Below are 21,480 nucleotides of genomic sequence, written 5' to 3'. Positions count from 1 at the left end.
TTATACTTTGTTCATGCAGCAGGATTTATCAGTTAAACTCAAGTATTGTCAGAGTTGAAATATAATATTGTTATAATTATTTACAATATGGAAACTGCATTTTTTTTTATTACAAATACAATCCATTTATATTTTTTATTTTACTTAATAAATAATCATAGTATAAAATAGTTTGTCTTCTATGGCACAAATACAGACTCAATTAATGGAGTTGACTGCAAAGAGAAAAAAGAAAAATTCATTGAAAATTAGGTTTCAAAATCTTTATTGCAAATGCTATAAAAAAAACTTGTAATTAGAGGGAAAAATGTGATCAAAACGCATCGTATCGGATTGCATAATATCGAACCAGAGTCATAAAGCTTTAATTAAATTTATGCACAGTCGAAAAACTCAATTAAGAACCCATAGATCAGTTTTAATGGCCATTCGTCTAATTAAAAGGCCTTCGCACAAAATATTAGCCATAAAAAGTTTTATGGCCACAAAGAGATGGCTGTAAAACGTATCCAGGCAATTAGTATCGACGAAAAAAAAAATAGAATTTTGTTAGGCTTGACTGAAAGATACTCTTCAACAAAAGTTGGCCTAAATCGACGTGTCTTTAGACTGCACAAAGGGTTCTCAAAGCATATTCAACTCTAAATTAACCATGACCACAATTCGCTCTGAATGAAAAGCAAATATTATTATGGAATGAGGTGAAAATTCGAAAGTGAAAAGAACAGAGCTGGTAGAGATGCACTCTAACACTTGCCCAAATAACCCGAAGGCCTAATTTTTTCCACAAATGCTTCTCCTTTTATACTGCACTTTCATTAAAAATGGGCTTGAATAATGATATTGTTGTGCTGTAACAATGCTATATTCAAATGGTATAAACTACGTGATACCCTGTGCTGACGATTTTTACTTATCTATGTGTAATTTAAGATGGTAAAAAAACATCCCTTAAAAGGACCATATAATCAAAGCAACCTTTGTTAAAAATTTTATTTTGCTTATATGCCAGATTTTTAGTTTTTAGCACTTAAAAAATATAAAAAAAAATACAGCTTGACCCCCCAAATGAAAGTTCAAAATAATACCAAATGGTAAGACAAAAAAACATATTTTTTCTAATAAAAGAATCGTAATCGAAGCTTATCTTACTTTCTCGATATGCATTGCGGAAAAAGTAGAAAAAGTTGAATACATTAACGAAAACTTTGGTGTGTTAAAAATGCAGCTCTAAATTTAGTGTTGGTAAGCAACTTACAGATGGTATACGATGTGGAGATTGCAAATAATACTATAATGCCACGATTTGTCACTATAAAATAATCTTTAATATTTACCTTTCAAAAATTGTATTAACAATTATGGTCTTTTCTATCTCTGTTAACTATTGACTAAATCAGTCGAATAGCTTTATTACTATCGAACAAGTCAATCAATATTATTTTATTGCAAGCTCTCTATGCCTGTTTTCTTGAGAGCTTACAGGGTATCTAAAGAGCAGAAGTGAGGAGAGCAAAGAATAACAGCAGCTACACATGCACACACTTGACATGTGTGGCGTGTCCCTGAAACTCTCGACGAAAAAACCACAGCCAGTCACATAGAGAGTTAAGGAGGGGAAAAGGGAAGGGAAGCCAATGCAGCAGAGCTAGAAGATAGAATTCACCATCTCACTTAGTCCGCTTTTTACGCTAGTCTAGTGAGAGAGAGAGAGAGATGCTGTGGATTTTACGCACTGCTAAATAAGCAATTTGCAAAATGTCCAAACCAATAACATAACAAATGACAGTGGCTCCAACAGCGTTGCGGTTAGCTGACTGGATAACTGGCTGGGTTTTCCTCGAGATGGCAACTGCAGCAGCTTCAGCTTCAGCTTCGACTCTGGCTTCAGCTTCAACTGCAGCTGCAGCTAATCAAAATAAAGGTTAAGGCAGTCATGCCAACATTCGTGGGGCGAGTGTGAAAGTTTTTCCCTCTGTGTTCAATTGCTTTTGCACCTCAGCTGAAACAGCGTGGAGCGTGTCTCGCAAGTGGTTTATTCAAATGAATCCCGCCCGAGTCCTTGGCAGGAGGTCAACCACAACAAAACTCCATGCAAAAAACAAAAAGGGAAAATAGAAAATATGCAGGTGTCAGCAATTGACACAATCGAGAGTTGCATATATAGTATATACTTGTATGTATATCTGACTCACTGTGTCCAATGGCGACCAGATAATTGAGTTATTCATATACTCAGACAGGGACTTTTATCTAAATACTCCTTCTTCCAATATGTTTGAATTTGTATAGAGAGTTCTTCTCTCAATCTCTATCTCAATCTCAAGTGCAACCCTTATCGTTGCGCTGTTCTTTCATGTGAAAATCTCATTAATTGGCAACGCACCGCAACGAGACAATGGCCCAAGTGGCTGGGATAATGGCAAAACTCTTAACGCGCCTAAAAGCACACTTTAAATATTAAAGTCAAAATGCACCCCCGAAAATTGTCGATGGTCGATGGTTTAAGGCAAACTACGAGAGTACGAGAGCATGTTAGAGCTGTTGTCATAGGCCCATAGACAACGTTGACAACGTCAACAGCATCAACACAACCGCAAAACATCAAACTGCGTTGCAGGCAAATGGTGCATGCACCCAACTCCTCCCACTCATCTCATCTCCTATCTTCATGCCACCCACAGTAACAAGAGCTAAACTGGGAGTGGAGATGGCGATGATGACGGAGTTGGTGCTGGGTGCCGAAGCCTGGGCAACTTCGAGGTTACGGAGGCTAAACGCAAAGCCGTATAATTTACAGCTCACCTCAGTAGGCTGAGAACTTGGCGTTGGCTTAACCAGACATAGATAGCAGCGCACAGTGTGGCAAGTGCTATTGTGAATGTCTTTTATACTTGTATATACTCGAAATATAAATATCAAATACTTTAAACCTACATTTCATAATTAGATCATTAGGAACTATATAATAAAAAAAAAAAAAAACATTATATTAATATTAAATATAAAATAAATTAAAAAAAAAATTATTTTTATAAAAATTATCAAATCAAAATATTAATAATAACAAAATAATTTAGAAAGTAATAATATAGTAAGATTTAGTACATTTTCTAAATTTATGATTACATTTTCAGACACCCACAATATTCCTTAAAAGTGAAAAGTTACCAAATCCATTAAAAAAAAGAATATAAACTCCTTGATGATACATTATTTAAAACAAAATTGCCTTAAATAAATTTTTATACGTTAAACTTGTAAAATTAGACTTCACTTGAGCTGAACATTTATTTTCAACTATTTCTTAACTTTCTTTAAAATTATTGAGCTGTTTAATAAGATTGTCCTTATAAAGTTTGTTATTATTAATAAAAGTAGACTACGTTCCTTACAGTCCTTTAAAATATTGAGCTTTAATAGATTTTTAGATTTTAATAAAAAATAATAAATATTAAGAACAAATATAAAGTAAATTTGGTGTGAACCTTTTTCTTTTTTTTATGAAATAAGATTACACTAGATATGAACTTTTTCCGCTAGGGATTCTCAACAAACTCTATTTAATAAATTTAGACCGCATTTTAATAGCTCTCGCACCACTGTGAAGAGGTGGTTAGAGGTCCAGTTGTGCACTTGACAGCTGCAACGATGGGGGCGTGTCACACACCTACGCTGATGATGGTACTGCGTCTGTTTATGAATGTAACGTTGACCAGCGACAGCAGCAGCGACAGCAACAGCGAGGGCAGCGACGATGTCGACGATGACGATGACGGCTGGCATAATTGGCGCTGTGCATCTTGAACTTGTGCGGCAACTTGTGGCATGGCATTTTGGGCAGAGAACGAAAGGGTCAAGGGGGAGTCGATTTTCCGTTAGACGTGCCGGAAATCAACTTAACACAACCGCAAAAGCGCAATCTCCTGTGTTCTGCCCAAATATTCTCCCTTTCACTCAATTGCACTGTCTTCCACTCTCTGTCTCTCCTTCCCCGCTTACTCCATCTCTTTCTCTCACTCTAATATATTTTTTTGGCTTTTGACTGGGTGTGTGTCTGGTGTGTTGGCATTTTGGATAATTGGTGTGTCCATGCTGACCATTGTCCCAATGACTCCCCAACCAGGCGACAGCTCCCTCGCTGCACATTAAGCTGCGCTTTAGCCTCCCCTCAATTTCCCTTGCCTCCTCCTTCGTCTGCTTCTTCCGCCCGCCGCACAAAATTAACTTAATGATGCTTCGGTGCAACAGCAACAACTTCGCCGACGACGACGTTGTGGCGACATTTCCTACGCACTCAGTCGGAGTCACTTGCTCCCTGTGGTCCCATAATGATGTGGTGCATGTTCCACACACAAGGGTTGACTACCTCACCCCCCTGCCTATCGCTTCTTGCCTCTCTACCGCCTTGTTTTGCATGTGCGAACATTTTAAACCCATTTAGCCAGACGTGTTTTGTTGCTCAACGGCGCCTTCAAGTAGTACTTTGTATATGGGCAACACTAATTTTAATTCAACGTAAATAAATTTGCAACTATATTTGTTATTTTAATAGGTAATTTTTCAGAGAAATATATATGACCCGCAAAAACTACATCAATTTTACCAGAATTATTATTAAATCAATTAAATTAATTGAAAGAAAGAAGAATCAAATTCCAAAACCTATTTCTATATACTAAGGAATTCTCCTTAAAGTAAATTACATAAATTAATTTAATCAATATTATAAATTTTAAAAAGTTCTAAAATATGTTTGTGCAAATAACAAAATTTTCCTCAAAATATGTATTACACAATATTACATATTCTATAATTAGAGAAATAAATTCAATGACAAATCAGCATAAAAGAAAATTAAAGTTTTACAGAAATTATTTTAATTTTTGTTTATTTCTGTCATTGCTTAAGGCGATTTTCTTACTACAAATATATCAATTGCAGAAGTCTCAAAATCTATACCAAATATTCTATATAATAAATTAAACAAAAACAAAAGCCTAAAATAGTTCTTTATATTGCAGTTTTTTCTTCATAAAAAATAAAAGCAAATTAAAGTTTATAGAACAAATGAATATGCAATACATGTCTGAGAAAATTGCAAAACTCTTTTCACAATAACAAGGAAATAGATTTAAGTAACATAATCTACAACTGCAATAGACAATGAGCTGAACAAAACCAATTTACTTAAATAATCCAAGAAGAGATTTGCCTGAGCAGCTTTAAATTCCTCATACATTTTTTCGTATTTCTTCTTTTATTTTCCCCAATTGAAATCAATGCGTAGAAATACATTAACGAAATGAATGTAAACTAAATATTCGGCCATTTAATGCACAAGTCAAACACAATAAGGAAAACAAAAGATAAACAAATTGCCAAAAATTGTGTAAATTTGTAATATATTCAAAGTAAACAAAATGCAAAACGCTGCTAAAATTTTGAGGATGGTTTTTTTTCTGTGTGTTGGGGAAGGGTTTAACTTGGCTTTTTAGCTATTAATCAAAGCAAATAGCTAAGGGAGAAAATAAATATTTAATTACCACTCAACGTCAATTTTTGCCCAGGCAAAAAGCACTTGTAATTGTTTTGTTTTGTTTTTGTCGATTTTCATATTTTGTAACCTGGTTTTGGGGAATTTTTAAGCCGCTTTTCCAGTGCTGGGTTTTTCTTTGCATTTCATTAGGGAAATGCATAAACAGTGCCCAGGCCTTTTGCCTGCTTCAACTTCACTTCCCTCTTCCCTCTCTCAACACTCAACACTCTCAACTGTTGCATATCCGAAGGCGCCGCAGTTGTTGACTTCGTTGCAAGAATTTGCCTCAAGTGGCGCTGCAGACGCCGAGCTGCGAATTTGTCCAAACGGTTAATGTAATTAGTCTGGCATTTTATTTCACAATTGGCCGCACATTTTAGCTGGTAATTAATTGTGTATCGTCGTCATCTTCAATGACAAGCTTTGAATTGAAGCAGAAGTAGATGCAGTTTCTCGTGAATTGAAATTGCCAATTTATAAATGTTGTGTGTACTTTCATTTCAAATTCATTTTCATTTTCCATACAATTCATTTCTGTTCGCATTGCAATTCGTTTCATTTTCGGTTGTCGTTTGCCACTCGCCGCAGAATAGCAACAAATATTATTTGCCTTGCTTTTTGGCTTTTACGGCAATCAATTTCTGTGGTGCTCCGCTTGCCAAATACCAAAATACCAAATACCGACTATGCCATTAATAGCATCTCTCTCTTTCTCTCTCTGCCTCCTCCGCCCCCCAAAAATATTATCAACGATTTGTGTACACTCAATTATCATTCATGTGTCGCTATATATACGTATGTATGTGTCCTCTGCCTGTATGTGTGAATAGTTTGTTGTCTCACACACTCGAAAGTAATAAAACTGGCATTTATTTGCCCAACAATTTAAATGTGGGCACAAAATTAGCACTGAGAAGAAAATATATAAAAAGGCAGCTGGACTGTAGAAAATTCATTAAATATTTGTAAGATTTTTGTGTATATTTCAATTAACATTATATTTAATCTATTATTATCAAAACAACGTATATATGTATACCCGATACCCATAGGGAGTATTATAACTTTGCGTTGGAAGAAGGAGGCATCTGATATTTATAATTCCTGAGAATAAGATTGCGATCAGATAAAAATTGTAGATGAAAAAAATACTTAAGAAACTAAACCGCACTGTTTTGCCTTTATTCAAAATGGGTAGCGGGTATCTTAAAATCAATCCCACTCGACTGCAGTTTTCTGTCTTGTTTATGAATAAATAAAATTATATTTGTTTGCTTGATAAATGCTTTGGAATGAGGTAGCCATTTTACTAGTTTCGTATGTAAATCTTTTAATACAATTTCTTTAACAAAAACAGAGGAAACATATAAAACAAAAATAGAATGGACTGTGGGATATTCCTCAAAAATTAAGAGATGCTAGAGATCTAAACCCATTTGTAAGTAAAATTACAAATATTTCTATACCCGATTTACTACTGTGAAGATACTGTTACGATTAATTCCTATTCTATCTTATAATCCCTGTTCTACTCTCATAAACATTCATTCATAAACACATTATCTTAAAATCAGCATAAAATGTATACCTATCTGTTTAACCGTAATTTTATGCTTGCCAAATGCTTTTAAAAGCCACAGTTACTTCGTTATCTTAGAGATACTTACGTAGCTAACTCGTAAGAAGAAATTCGTTAAGTATTAGGTACTAATCTTCATTTCATAGCTGCTTTTAGAGTTGTCTTTGTAATCACATATCAAGTTTCTTTCAGCTAAAACTCATTCCTTAACTATTTTCAAAAGTTGCGCTCGAAAACTAGCAAAAGTCCTTAAACATACAACAACTTTTAATTAATAAGCAACTGCACTTTGCTAAGCCTACGATAAAGGCCCCAAAAGAAGCTCTCTTGATATTTTTGATTGAAATGCTTAACGCTGATTGTGAAAGGAAGTCAAAGTAAAATCTGTGAGTGAGAGTTTTTTTCGGGGCTCTCTCTCTCTTCTTTGCCCCATGAGCTAATGATGATAATTTTAATGAATAACTTAAACAAGTTTTGCGTAGAGTTGTCAGGCCGCTTGACGGCAGCGGCAATCAAAATTATTAATTTATGAAAATTTACAGAAAATTCCCAAGCACTCGTGTTGACTTTAGAATACATTTCGTTTTCCTTTTTTTTCGTCAAAGTTATGAGCACATCCAAAAGGTAAACTTCCATAAAATGTGCAGCAATAAATTTTGCAATTATTTGTTTTACAGCAAAAAAAAAGAAAGAAAACTGCGATGAAAAAGTCAAAAGAAATGCAAAGGGTGAGAGGCAGGCTAAGGCGCCATTTTTAGTGCTTGGCCATTGCATAACAAAATGGCGCCAGCTGGCGTCATTTTTACGCCCGATTGATGTGCAATATATTCAGCACGCGTCAGCCAATGCAGCCGATGGCTAAAGTGCTGCAATGACACCAGTCGAAATGGGAAACTAACTTATAATTAATGGGGTGGAAAGTTACAAAATTGAAAATGGCAGCCGAATTTTTTGATTCATTCGAGCCTGATCTTCTGACCTCTCTTTGTAGATTTCCTTTCAAAGTTTTTGTTTCACAATAATGTTTGCTGTTATGTGCTTTCAGAGAATTTTACTGAAATATGTAATAATTACTTATAAAACTATTTAATATAATATGATTTAAGGGACTGCAATTAATATTTCACTTAATGTTTTTGTAACTATTTTTAATATTAAGCGTTAAGTTTTAATGTTCTTTTAGCAAGTTTTTTCTTACATTCGCAATTATTTTCAATATTAAACTACATCTACAATTAATTAAAGACCACAGCTTAGGTCTTCAATACCATTATTCTATTTTTTTTAGTCCTATGAAAAAAGTAAATATTTTAAGTATGTGACAACAATTTCTTGATTTTAAAACGTCATAATATATGTAAAACTTTAATAAGTGACAAAAATGTCTTGCAGTTGAAGGTCATAAAAGTTAAACTGGTGTTGCCTTACCATATTTGAAATATATTTAACGCTGAGTTGTGATTTCTTGCAGTTAGTTGAGATTTCAGCTGATGTCACTGCAATTTTGGTAAGTCAAATTAATCGCTGGCAAAGCAGCTGACAATCCATTTCTAAAGCGATTTTATTGGCATTCGACTTCTTGGGGTTTGAGTAGGGAAAGAGAGGCAGGAAAAGAGGGTGAAGAAGAGGGAAGGAGGGAGAAGAGAGAGGGACTGTTGCCAGTTTTATGATTGCAGCGCACGTCGAAGACGCTGCACGTCATCAATTCTTTTGACATGTCCTGCGGCCATTAATGCTGAGTTGAAGTTGAAGGAGACGACGACAACGTTGCCACAGCGAATACTATGTGTGTGTGCCTCCCTACCTCCCACCCCCCTTCCTCCCTCTATGTGTATGTGTGTGTGCTTCCGCTGCCTTTCCGTTGCCTTTTCCCAATGGCTGCGTCTCAAATTAACCTGATAGCAGCGACTGCTTTACGTATGCTGTCAAATTTGCCCCAAAGACGCAGGAAGCATTTGCCACTCATCAAGCAGAGAGAGAGACACAGCGGAAGTGGAGCAGAATTCGAAGGCGCCTTCAGCTCATTAAAAATGCAATAGCGTCTAGAACTGACTCTCCACTCTGCCTATATCCGACATGCATACAATATCTATATAACGGCATATAAAGACCAGCCAATATATTCACAAGCTTTTGTGTACTCAGCCTGCAATCGGATACCTTATTTGTGAGTGTGAGTAGTGTGAGTGTGGTAGATTTCCCAATCTTGCTTATGTTTCTATTCAAATTAGTTGGCTCTTTCATTCCAGTTGCCATAGCAACAAAAACAACCTCAGTTTGTGGCAATTGACCACAACATGCAACACATTCGGGTTTTTGTTATTATAATTATGCTGATAGCCATTTGCAGTTGCATTTGATTGCTTGTTGCATCCATTCAATAATCAAATCCTATAACTTCCAACTACATTTATTCTTGAATAATCCCTGCCAAGTACTTTGTATATTGCACAGAGTACTTTCACCTCTCTCTCTTCCCATTTGGCTGTTGCATGCGAACGTATTTTGTTTGTCAACCGATTAGCATAAAACTGATTGACATCTTCTAAATGCATGTCAAAAGTCAAGCAACATCTGCAACAACAGATGTTACTTCTTAGCTCAACAATTTGTGAGTTCAACTTGACAATTATTCGTACATGTAAAACCACTGGCAAACTGCAAATGCTTTTACAACTAGCTTGATTTGTTGACTTCGACATTTATTTAAATTTATGGTATTATCGAAAACAAAAATCAACTATGTAATCTTTAAAATACGCATGTACTTTAAGCTTTAAGTTCGGTTTTATTATACGTGAACAAAAACAAAACAGTTACGAGACTAACGAAGGGAAAACAAAAAAATTATTCCTAAAATGTACTGAAAAATATTAAATATCTAATGTAGCTCTCTAACCTTTTCTATCATCTTTTTACCATTTAATTATGAATAAATAATAATTTTTAATTTCATTTCAAATTATACAATAGAATGCAATTAAAAAAGTAAACTCTTAAGTCATTAGTGAGATTAAAAGTACAAAAAATAATATAGATATACAAAAATGTGTCAGGATTATGTATATTTTGTATAATAATATAACAAATATATACTAAAATATGCTAGGATAAAGTATATTTGGTATAAAGATATATTGTAGCTGTCTAGCCTCTTCTGAATTTTTGTATTCATACTTTTTACATTTTTGCCAATACCTTGGCTAAAAATAATGATTAATATTAAAAAAAAAAATTTTAGTCGATAGACTCTGATAGAATTCCCGAAAAATAGCATAAGTATGCATCGGGATTTATATATGTACATATATATGTATATTTGGTATAATAACATAAGCCATAAATATACTTAAATATGCTGAGACTAAATATATTTGTTATCAAGATATACTTAAGGTTTCTTATACATTCTTTCTTCCATTTCGGTCATAATAATTTATTTATGTTCACTACTATAAAAACTTTGAATAAAATTAACGATTTCTAATTTGCTCGAACTTACAATATAAAATACAGATTACAGTTCGAACAGTAAGCTCCAATTCCATATTCCAAAAGGTAATGAAGTTTTAAAATATAAAATTAATCCCATACTCGAAACCTTATCAAAATATAGAAATCCACAAAACGCCCGTCCCCCAATGTTGATCTTTAGCCATCAAATATTAGCAAACACACACTCACACGCACACGCAAGCAAAGTAAATTGCAAATATATGGAAAAGTTAGTGAAAATCAATTGAAAAATCTAAAAATCAACAAGCGAAAAAAAGGAACAAAATGCAAAGTGCAAAAGTCAATAGCGGGAGAAAAACAAAAGGCAAACATAGCAAAATGCCGATAAAAATCGCAAAGTTTTCAAATATTTTAAAACATTTTACGGCATTTTGGGAACACGCAAAACATAGAAAAAACAAACAAAAATGAAAATGAAAATGAAGGGTTTTATAAACCGAAAAAAGGGCAACATATTAATCAAATAAATGCGTTTTTATTATGGCTAAAAAGTTGTGCCGCCGAAGTGGGAGTAGAACGTGTCAGAAGCAGCCATAGCTACAGTTTTTTTTAGCATAGCAGAAGACGAGCATCAGCTTCAGTCAAAATCCATTCAACTTTTACGACTATTGTAAACATTAACTTGCATATGCAATTTTATGTGCAAAAGGGCTAAACGCCGCGGGCTATGCAACAATTTCCTAACTTGGGCGCTATTCACGAAACTTGCCTCGTCCTCAAACTACAACTATAGCTATAGCTATGTATGGGTTATATAGTCGTATTTATAGAGTCGCAGTTTAGCCAACGCCTCAGACATTGTAACCAACTGTGATTTAAGTTTTTTATTATACAGATCGCACTGCTTACTTCCTTTGGGGTTAGTTTCAAAACAGCAAAATAAATAGGGAAAAAGCCTTACAAGCAAAATGTGTGTGTGCGAGTGTGTAAAAGGAAGTGTTAAATTTATGCAAGTGACTTTTTGAAATTCGAAATCGATAATATGTTTAAGGAAGTTTTAAAAAAGCATACATAGAAAATATAAAGAGTTTAAAAAGGCCAACATTTTTCAGTATTACATGTGCTTTAAGGAACATCTAAGATCATTCTTTAATGGAAGAAATATCGGAATAAAGAAGAGCAAAGTAAGAACAGAGTATAATAGAGAAGGGATAAAAAAAGATTCCCTATTCTATTCTGCTTTTACCAAGTTCTTATTTATGGTCTTCTATTCTTGTTTTTCATTCTCTATTCTAATCTGTATACTATCATATAATACTTTAAGCGTTTCATTTAAGACCGCGAAAAACTCTACTGTAGAGTATACAGTATTATGGTTAAAATATACCAAATTAATAAAATAAATTAATTAATATATCGATGCACAACTTTATTTATCAACATGCTTATTTCAATGATAAGTTTCGAAAAAACTATTTGCACATATTTAATCCGAATATGTTTAACATATAATGTTATGCACAACATTTCACGAAACGTCATTATGCTAGGATTGATTTATTTTGAGATTATAAATTAATGTAATGAAAAATGTTGATTTATGTAAATGATAATAAATGTAAATCCCACAATATAAAGATCTTTAATTTGCTCTTATTTTTTTGGTTGTAAAAACCCTTTATTGTCCTTTCAATCGATTGCCTTTCCCCCAGCTTCCCAATCTTTTGATGTTTTTTTATATGCTCGTTAAGGCAACACAACTTTTTTCATGGTGGGGAATGTGGGAAGGGGAGCGGGGATCTTTTTTGTTGCATTTTGGAGATTTTTGAATCAAAGTTGTGCTGCTGTTTGCCCTATCAGCGTCGCGCTGCGTTTCATATAACGATAATTTATGGCAAATTTATAATGTTGTAAGTGCCAACAAACTTGCTGTAACTATCCATAAAATGCCACACACACTCATACACACTCACACACGCACATACACACACTGAGAGAGAAGCCACCCACTGCGTTGGCTACTGAGCTGAATTGAGGCTGAGCTCGTAAAGCTGTTGCCATAGATACCAGATAGCGAAGGGCGAAGACTGAGCGCCAAAGAAAGACAGCCAGAGAGAGCGAGAGAGAGAGTGAGGGAGATGGCACTAAAAGAAGAAATGTGCGAGACGCGAAGAGTTGACGGCAAAGCCGCAGCGGCAACCAAAGGGCACACTTACTCACACACTTACGCAAACAACGCAGAAGCGTTTCTGCATAAATATTACAAAATCGTAAATACACACACACACACACACACACACACACACACACACACACACACACTCTTCTCAGTTGAGTGGCCATGTGTGTGTGGAGTGTGAAGTCACACGATTTAGGATTAGAGGCGCAGTCAGCCAACTCTTAGAAGGGCATAAACATCGGTCAGTAAAGAAATGGGCCTCTTCAAAGATTTCCTCTAGCTAAAAGATTTTCTAGAGTTAAAGAAATAAACCAAGCGTACACCTTAAAAATACCATTGCAAATGAATCAGTCAGCACACTAATAATAAAATTATACAATGGCTTTCATTGAACTAATTTTTTTAAAAATGAAAAAAATTTCTTTTAATTTCAGGCATCGGTTAGAACTATTTTTTTAAGAGCTTTAAATGCTTTTAAGATAAATTTTAAACTTTGTATTAAGCTTAAAGTTTCTTGTTATCTATAAGTTTTTAATGTGAAAATCCAACATTGCGTATTTTTTATTCTCTCTCTCTAAATGGACTTAAAAGAAAGCTTTTTGCTGTTTTTATAGATTAAATTAAATACCGCGTTAAAATTTGGAACTTTATATTAGAGTTAAGGTTTCTTGTTATCATTATAATTTTTCAATTTGAAAATCTCAAGTGGTAAAAATACAGTTTCTTACATATGAAATTTCTATTATCGTTTAGAAATTTTTTATTATGTTCATTACTTTTAATTGATCTGCTTAAGTGGAAAAGACCAATTTAGTATGAACTCCCTTTTTTTGTAGTATACGACAAAAATTTCTTTCGCTATTATTCTCATAAAGTGTTATTGAAATTGGAAGTATTATCGAAATTGGAATAATTATCAGACTATTTATATTATTAGAAGTAATATTAATCTTATGCAAGCCAAATGTAAACATCTTTAAGTGTACATTCCAAATATTCCAAGTTTAGCTTTTCTATCGTTACTTTTCGAAATTGGCCAACTCCATATTGAAATCGTTGCCTCGAGTTAAGTGCAATATGTGAAATTTATTGGTTTGTGTTTTTTGTGCCAGTTTCTGATTCCCATTGCTCACTCACTCTATCTCACTCTCACTCTCACTCTATCTCATTCTATTTGTTGTTACTTTGTCTCGGTCATTGTCCGTTTTGTGCTCACTTGGCATGTTACATCGCATCGCATGGCTTTGCTTCGCTTTGCTTTGGGTATTTTATTTATGCGTGAAATGCTTTCGAATTTTCGCCAACTTGCAACGCTTTGTTTAGTCGGATATGTTCCACTCTCATGTCTCCTTTTGTGTCCTGTCTGTATCTATATGTATGTGTGTGTGTGTGTCTGGGCCACTTCAGCGTACGGAAATTAAAACTTTTTTATGGTTCTGCTACAGTCATACGTACATATATAAATTTAAATATATTGTTGCAAGTTGCCACATTTTCAAGTGGCGACCACACAAATTGGTCAAACTAATAAATTTTGTGGAACTCAACTAGTTCCACAAGTTTTCTGTGCCAAACATCAGCAAATGTTGGTCACAAAGAATGTTGCAAGCAAACAAACGAGAAGGAGAAGAGACGACAATGAAGGCAACTTGTAAAGGGATTTCCCAAAAATTTCAACAGACTTGGGATAAAATGTAGAAATCATAAATGATTCAAGGGGAACCATTTATATTATATATTAGCAAACAATTTAGTTTTTTAATAATGAAAAATTTTGTATAAACTAATTTGCTACTTTTGCTTTTAAATCCTTTGTATATTACAAAAAAAAGTTCTGCTCTTAACTACAAAAATGTCTGTAAGCTTGTTCATCTAAAGTTACTCCCTAAATATCTAAGAAAAAATAATTTAGATATATCTATATGCATAAAGTAGTATATAATGTTGATAATGTTGACAACTTTTTGAACAAGAAAATACCCTGAAGGCCAAAGGTGCTCTGGTACTATAAATTTAATTCAAATCTAATCTAATTCTAATCTGAATTGTAAGAAATACAAAATAAATATCAAGAAAAGATACTCTCTTAAAAACGGTTAAAAATTATTAAACAGTTGCTTAGCCTGCATACGAGATGAAAGGTGTTTAATTGCAGTCACGATAAAATTCAAATCAATTAATGTCGAACTTGGAAATCTTCAACTGCGTGATTTTAAAGAATTTTTTAAAATGATGATTTACAAATATGCATTGAAAAATTATGGAAATAGAGAATAGAATAGAGAAAGTATAAATACCAACAAGATTATTTCGATTTTCTCTTCCGCTAAAATGACCTAACTTTTGTCAACCCCTCGTATACGTAATTTATGAAATTTGCTAGCTAGCTTACCTGTGGATTAGATCCCTCGACTTTCGCTGCTTGAAGAGCACGCAACAGCTTTAGTTTACTTCTCAGCTATCAGCAGGAGAATCTTGTTCATCAGTTCGTTGGCCGCCGTCTCATGCAGAGTATTCAGTCGTGCGGCCAAAAAGTCGCCGAACTTAATGTAGAGCATCTCCCTGGGACTCGGCTGATGACGCGGCGTGCCAATGACGCCCGCTGCTGTGAAGCTGCTGCTGCCTGGCGAGAGACGACCCCCCGCACCCATCATGTCCACATCGACAATGGGCGGACAGGGAGCAGCACGATCATCATCATCTAGATCATCATCATCCTCGTACTCGAGATCATCGTCCTCATCATCGATGCAATCGCCAGCATCCACATCGATCAACTCGTTGTTGGTGTTGATAATCAAATGCGGTGGCGGTGTGGCATACAACGGCGTTGTGCCACCGACTTTAGCCACCCGCAGACGCGCTTTGAGTTGCTGCTTTGTTTGCGGTCGTATTGTTGCCAACTTTTGCTGTGATTTGCGTCCCGTTTCGTCCTGCGAATCGGGCTCGTCCTTGATGTAAATGGAGGGAGAGCTGCTGCAGGATCTCGAGCTGCTGCAAAGCTGGACGTGGCCAGGCGGCGTCGTTGCTGCAGCTGTTGTCATTGGTGTCGCCGTCGTTGGTGGCGCTACAGTTGTGGCAACTACTGCTGCTGCTGATGCTGTTGCTGTTGTTGGTGGCGTCGCCTTTTGCAGCACACTCAACGATGTCAGCGTCACATCTGGTTGCAGTTGCAACGCCTGCAAATGCTTCGCCTGTTGCTGCAACGCCACCGGCAACTGGCTGATGCTCGGCAGAATTGGCGCAGCTTGAATGTTGGCCACAACATTCGTCGCTTTGTTGGCCTGATTGTTGGGATTATTCGGATCGCTGGGCGCAAAATATTGATACTCATCGTGTCCCACGCTGTTGTTGTTGTTGCTGTTGTTCGAGTTGTTGTTGTTTGTGTTGTTGTTGTTGCCACTGTTGTTGTTGTTGTGGGTACCTGAGGAACCTTCGACAGAACTGTGCTTGATGCGCTCACGAGATCTGTAAAGAATAATGCAGTTTTTATTAATTCACTAAATTTGTTCTGCCCTTATGACAATAAATAAGCAGATTGTGTTTTTTTTTATTATTTCACTCATTATTATTTCTGTATTTTAGTGCTTAGGTTGCTCTTCACCTAAGTAGAATATTTTGAATTCTTCTTGCCATACGGCTTCGTCGGGAAGGATTCGATCGTCTTGCTCGAGGCATTGCTGACTGTAGATAAATGTATAAATTCATAATATCGTACATAAATGTATGATACGTTACGCTCACAGCCTACTTACTGTTATTCATTACTGACAACCTTATATATATAGATTATTAAGTAAAAGATTCCGATTTATTTTTACACATTTCACTTTGACATATAATATTTGAGAAATGTCTTATGATTTTAGGTTATGATAATGTGAAATCTTTTCCATTCATGTTTTTTTACGAAGCTTAAAAGCTTTAATGAGCTTTCAAAATAGTACTCCATTTGCTAGCCAAATCAGAAGCTCCTTCAACGATGGAGGCTTTGTATTAGCATATTCGTATTATTTATATTATGATAGTTTTAAATTTGTTTACTTTTGCTTTGCTCTTAAATAGATTTCAAATCTATTCTTCTTTCAATAGTATTTATTATGTCTTATAATTTTTAAGGAAGTTTCATAAGAAGTTTAAGTTTTTAATATTTAGTTTATTTGTATTAAAAATGTGTCGACAGCTTAGCTAATGAAAACAAATTTATTAAGCCGATTGTTAAATAAAATTGTTTGTGTATAAAGCTTTTATAACCTTGCTCTCAACTCTTAAGCTTTGTATGTTACGCTTTTGCCAGCTTCGAAAATTGAAGAACATCTGTAAGTAGCTTTTGTGTGCTTTTAAGGTTTTTAAAAGCGACAAAGCTCTTGAATAATCAAGATAGTTAAATAAAAATAGCTCATTATTATTTGATAAAGCAGTTATTTAACGGCAGGTTAAATTAACTACCCTAAATTTTTAAATATTATTATTATTTAATTTGAGTTAGGAAAACTGTTTGTTCTCTTGATTTAACACACATTTTAGATTGTCAATAATTCACTAAAAGCTTTAATTTCTACTCACTTGCGCTCTCTGATGACCTCTTTGAGGAATGCCATGGCGTCGTAGTATTCCCACTTGGACTTAAAGCGCGATGTGCCGAGCATCTTCTCGTGGTTGAGTTCGCGGCGAAAGATCTCACGAAGTGAAGTGAAGGTGCGTTGCACTCGCTCCCCGTTGACGTTGAACATGCGGCCGAGTTCGTTCCATTTGAGAGCTTTTTTCTTATCGGAGCGTTTGTAGTGGGGCAGTCGGCAGTCCCAGAGTATGGGATTAAGGCGCACTAGCTCGATGAGTCGGCGCTTTTCGATGTTGTGACGTGAGAAAGCCATGTCCAAAATGTCAATTGCAACTCTCTCTCGTTCTCTCTTTTAATGCACGCTCTCTTAACACGCTCTTAGCTGTGTTTGTTATTGTTGGGGCCTCTTTTGCTACCACTACCAAAGCACACACTGCGCATGTGTGAGTGTGATGGTGTGCGTTTGTATGCGTGTGTGTGTGTGTGTGTTGTCCCGTTTCGGATGCTGAGCGAGAAGTGAAGTGAGAAAATCGTTAATATTATTTGTTGCCCCGTTTCAATGGTCAACAAGCCGAAAAGTATGCAACATTTCAAGTATTTCTTAAGTTGGGGAGTGAGGCATTTTGGTCTTTTGTTTCTGGTCGCAAGTTCAACGAACTGAATATGCTGCGCCTATGCTTGGGTAGGGGCAACAGTTAGGGGTAAGAAAATTGGCAACGAATGGAGTGGGTAACAAAGTGTTGAGGAGGTCAATGGAAATATTAATAAATATAAAATATTTCAAGATTAAATCAAAATAAATATTAAAAGACATAGGTATTTTTACTTAACTACGATAAACAAAATATATATACATATTTTATACAATTAATTCATTATTTATTATTTGTTAGTAACTTAATATTAAAATCCAGGGTATAAAGTGCAACTTGCTCAAATGAATTCATTGTATCTCAGATATCATTAAATTAGGAAATTGAAAATATTTTTCATAACCACACCATGGTATCAATTATTTATTTATCTGACTTTAAGAAAATGATAGATAAGCAAATAGTAAAAACTTTAAACATGAATTCATAAACCTTTAAAAATGTTTGATATATTGTTTTGTTATCAAAATATTCTAAAGTCTTTTATTGATATATGTTTTGTTATCAAAACTTGTTCAATTCTAAAAAAGTTAAAAAAAAACAAATTTAATAGGTTTCTTGCATTGAAGATCGCATTGAATTATTTCCATCTCTTTCATTTTGCAAAATGAAGCGCAAAAGTTGCGTTCCATTTATATATATTGTTTTATGATCCCACCCACTCATTGGGCCATTATTTAATTCAGGTGAAAAGCCAAAGAAGCGAAAACAATATCACATTCGCTTCGCACAAACTGAAATGATTGTATATGATTGTATACAAGAAAGTACTTCGCACACTTATAGTTAGCCAAACAAATCGTATAAAATAAACAATTTCACCGCCTTGGCTACTGAGTGTTCTGAGAACACAAGCATTGTGGTGAAGTATACGCAATGAAAAAGGTGCAAATATATAAGAATATATATATGTATATATATTATATATACGTATATTTTTGTACTTTTTACGAATTACAACCCCAACTTTTAAGCTTTAAGAGTAGTGAGAAAGGTTGAAATAAGCAACAACAATTAAATTCTGTTAATGTGTGTAGATATATTTTTAGCAATTCTTTTGGTATAGGGGCAAGTATTTCTTAGAATTACAGAATATAAAGTCAGAATGACGCTCACAAAGATTAGTAACTATTTGACCTGATTCTTAACCGACTTTTGTCGAAAAAAGTAAATTTTTAAATAACTATGATTAATTAGGATATAGTTGGAAATTCCAACAGTTATTAAAAATAAGGGTATTCTGGATTTGACTAAAGACCTTTTCTAGTAATTTTAACAATATATTTCCTATATAATTTATCATCTTAACGTTTTTGGCATAGGGGCAAGTATTTCTTAGAATTCCAGAATTTAAAGTCAGAATGACGCGCACAAAAATTAGTAACTATTTGACCTGATTCTTAACCGACTTTTGTCGGTCTATGATTTATTATATATAGTTAGAAATTCCAACAGTTATTGAAAATAAGGGTATTCTGGATTTGACTAAAGACTTTTTCTAGTAATTTTAACAATATATTTCCTATATAATTTATCATCTTAACGTTTATAGAATGCTTTGTGTGCGCTTATCGCAAAGAATGCGAATTAAAGTTCCTCAAGAAGCAGCCAGATTGCATTGAAAGTGTAATATGTATGTTATATGCAAATTCTCAGACACTTTAAAAGCGCATTGAAACTGATAGTGACATAAGATATACATACATAACTTTTTTAACAATTTTTAGTTCAAATTGCATTAAACATTAAACTAAAATAATAATAATAATAACAAAAAAATTATTATAAAATCTCTATATATTAATAATTTTAAATTATTATTTTAAATTTTTAAATAATAAAAAGAAATAATAATAAAATTAATTAATTTTAAGGTATTAATAAAATCATTTTTGATATAATAAGAAAGAATAAATTATATGAATTAAAATTCTCACACATATTCCATGTGTTCATCTAAAAAATAATTTTTAATTTTTTTACCTTATTTCGTAAGTAATAATTCAAAATATATAGCTTGCTTTAAATGAGTAACTAATTAAATCCATAAATACAAGATTTTATCACACTGTTCGTCATTTAACAATCTGTCAATGTGAAAGCATCAAATACTTCATCATGCTGTTCACACTTACCAATCCTTCGTTAAGCTTCCTTTTTGTTAGCTACGCTCTCTCTCTCTCTCTCTCACTCTCTTTGTCGTCTTCGTTGTGTGCTTACGTAACGGAAATGTCGCTGCAGAAGCTTTCAATTTGTGTTACGTTTTTTCTTTTGTTTTGTTTTTGCTTTTTGCCAATTTCTTGTTAAATCGTTTTCAATTGTTGTGCTTGCTGCACTGCACAAAACTACACACACTTGCACTCACTCACACATATATATATGTAGGCACGCTAAAAATACTCACAACAACGAAAATTCGCTGATACCAAAAAACAAAAAGAATCCGCAAAAAGAATTATTAAAAAAAACACAAAAACACTTGCACTTGTTTTAATTTCAATTTGAATTTCCCCGAAAACAATGTGCTGGGATTTTCTTAAATATTTATTTATATACAGGTTTGAGGTTTCGCAGGCAACTGAAATATTTTATTAAATATTTTTGTTGTTATTGTTTGCTGCTGCTTTGCTTTATTAACAATATGAGCAGCAACGTTGGAGAATTTATTTCAATTGATTTCAATTAACAACACACACAAAACGTACTACAAGTAGTCGTTGTTATTGTTATTTACTCGTCTGATGCTGATGCTGATGTTGCTGCCACTTGTCGCCGTTGTCAGTGTTAGTAATTGTTGATGTTGTTGTGCGTTGTATGAAGGCTATGCAACAACTATTTGCCACCACAAAAATCTGTAAACGATGTGAGCGCGAAATGTACCACAAAATTCACTAACACAACTGCACTTTCTCTACACGTATGTGCGTACACACTCGCACACATATGCTCACACATGTACACAATAAGCGGGCGGACGCAATGAGAGTAGCAATAACAACAACAGCAGCAACTACAACTACAACTACAACTACACACACACACACATTCGCATATTCAACTGCAAGCTCAATTGATATTTTCGTTATTGTATATTACTCGTATTTAATTCAAATGTTTATTGCTTTTGTTACGCGTGAATTTAGAATTTAGCGGCACACAATCGAAATGGCAATTTGTTGCCACTTCTTGGCAGCATCTGTGTTGCTGCTCGTCGCTGCTATCGCTGTTTTCTCACAACTTGCTGCCCCACAAAAACCAATTGTAAACGAACTTAAATTTTCTTGCAAATTGGCGGCGCAGCAGCCACTGATGATGAGCGCACGTAAGCCACATTCAGAGAGCGCGCCGCTCTGCCAGCTGCCTGCTGCCTGCTGTCGGCGCTGCGCTGCGCTCTGCCAATGTTTTTGTTTGTGTGTGCCAAAGAGAGTGAGCACTCACTCTGACCGACCCACGCGTTGTTTTGGGGCTGCGTTCGCTTGGCTCTCTTAGTTGTTATTAAAACGCAGTTGTTGT

At 34.6% G+C, this 21,480-nt stretch overlaps 1 protein-coding gene across 3 annotated transcripts; it reads right to left on the bottom strand.

Moving 5' to 3' along the window:
- LOC133843382 (uncharacterized) lies at positions 1 to 20,507 on the bottom strand. Of its 3 annotated transcripts, XR_009894499.1 has the most exons (4): positions 20,103 to 20,503; positions 17,320 to 17,819; positions 15,146 to 16,221; positions 1 to 215 (listed from the first exon to the last, which is right to left on the bottom strand). XR_009894499.1 is itself a non-coding variant. In XM_062276898.1 (3 exons), the coding sequence occupies exons 2-3, from the start codon at positions 17,625 to 17,627 to the stop codon at positions 15,201 to 15,203; spliced, it is 1,329 nt and encodes a 442-aa protein (XP_062132882.1). In that variant the 5' UTR covers positions 17,628 to 17,819; positions 20,103 to 20,507; the 3' UTR covers positions 15,146 to 15,200. The 3 variants fall into 3 exon arrangements, 1 of the variants encoding a protein (XP_062132882.1); XR_009894500.1 differs by lacking the exons at positions 17,320 to 17,819; positions 20,103 to 20,503 and adding an exon at positions 16,358 to 16,404 and having other exon boundaries at positions 11 to 215; XM_062276898.1 differs by lacking the exon at positions 1 to 215 and having other exon boundaries at positions 20,103 to 20,507.
- Positions 20,508 to 21,480: the final 973 nt, after the last annotated feature.

The sequence above is a fragment of the Drosophila sulfurigaster genome, chromosome 3, assembly GCF_023558435.1.
Source record: "Drosophila sulfurigaster albostrigata strain 15112-1811.04 chromosome 3, ASM2355843v2, whole genome shotgun sequence".
Classification (NCBI taxonomy): domain Eukaryota; kingdom Metazoa; phylum Arthropoda; class Insecta; order Diptera; family Drosophilidae; genus Drosophila; species Drosophila sulfurigaster.
The sequence above is the reverse complement of the archived record's forward strand: the minus strand, read 5'-3'. Positions and strand labels throughout refer to the sequence as shown.

Bases quoted from the DNA above. Each gene is read 5' to 3' on its own strand.
- LOC133843382 (XM_062276898.1), bottom strand. From the start codon at position 17,627: ATGGCTTTCTCACGTCACAACATCGAAAAGCGCCGACTCATCGAGCTA. The intron at 16,222-17,319 runs GTGAGTAGAAAT...TATTCTTTACAG, and splicing joins GAGGTCATCAGAGAGCGCAA to ATCTCGTGAGCGCATCAAGC.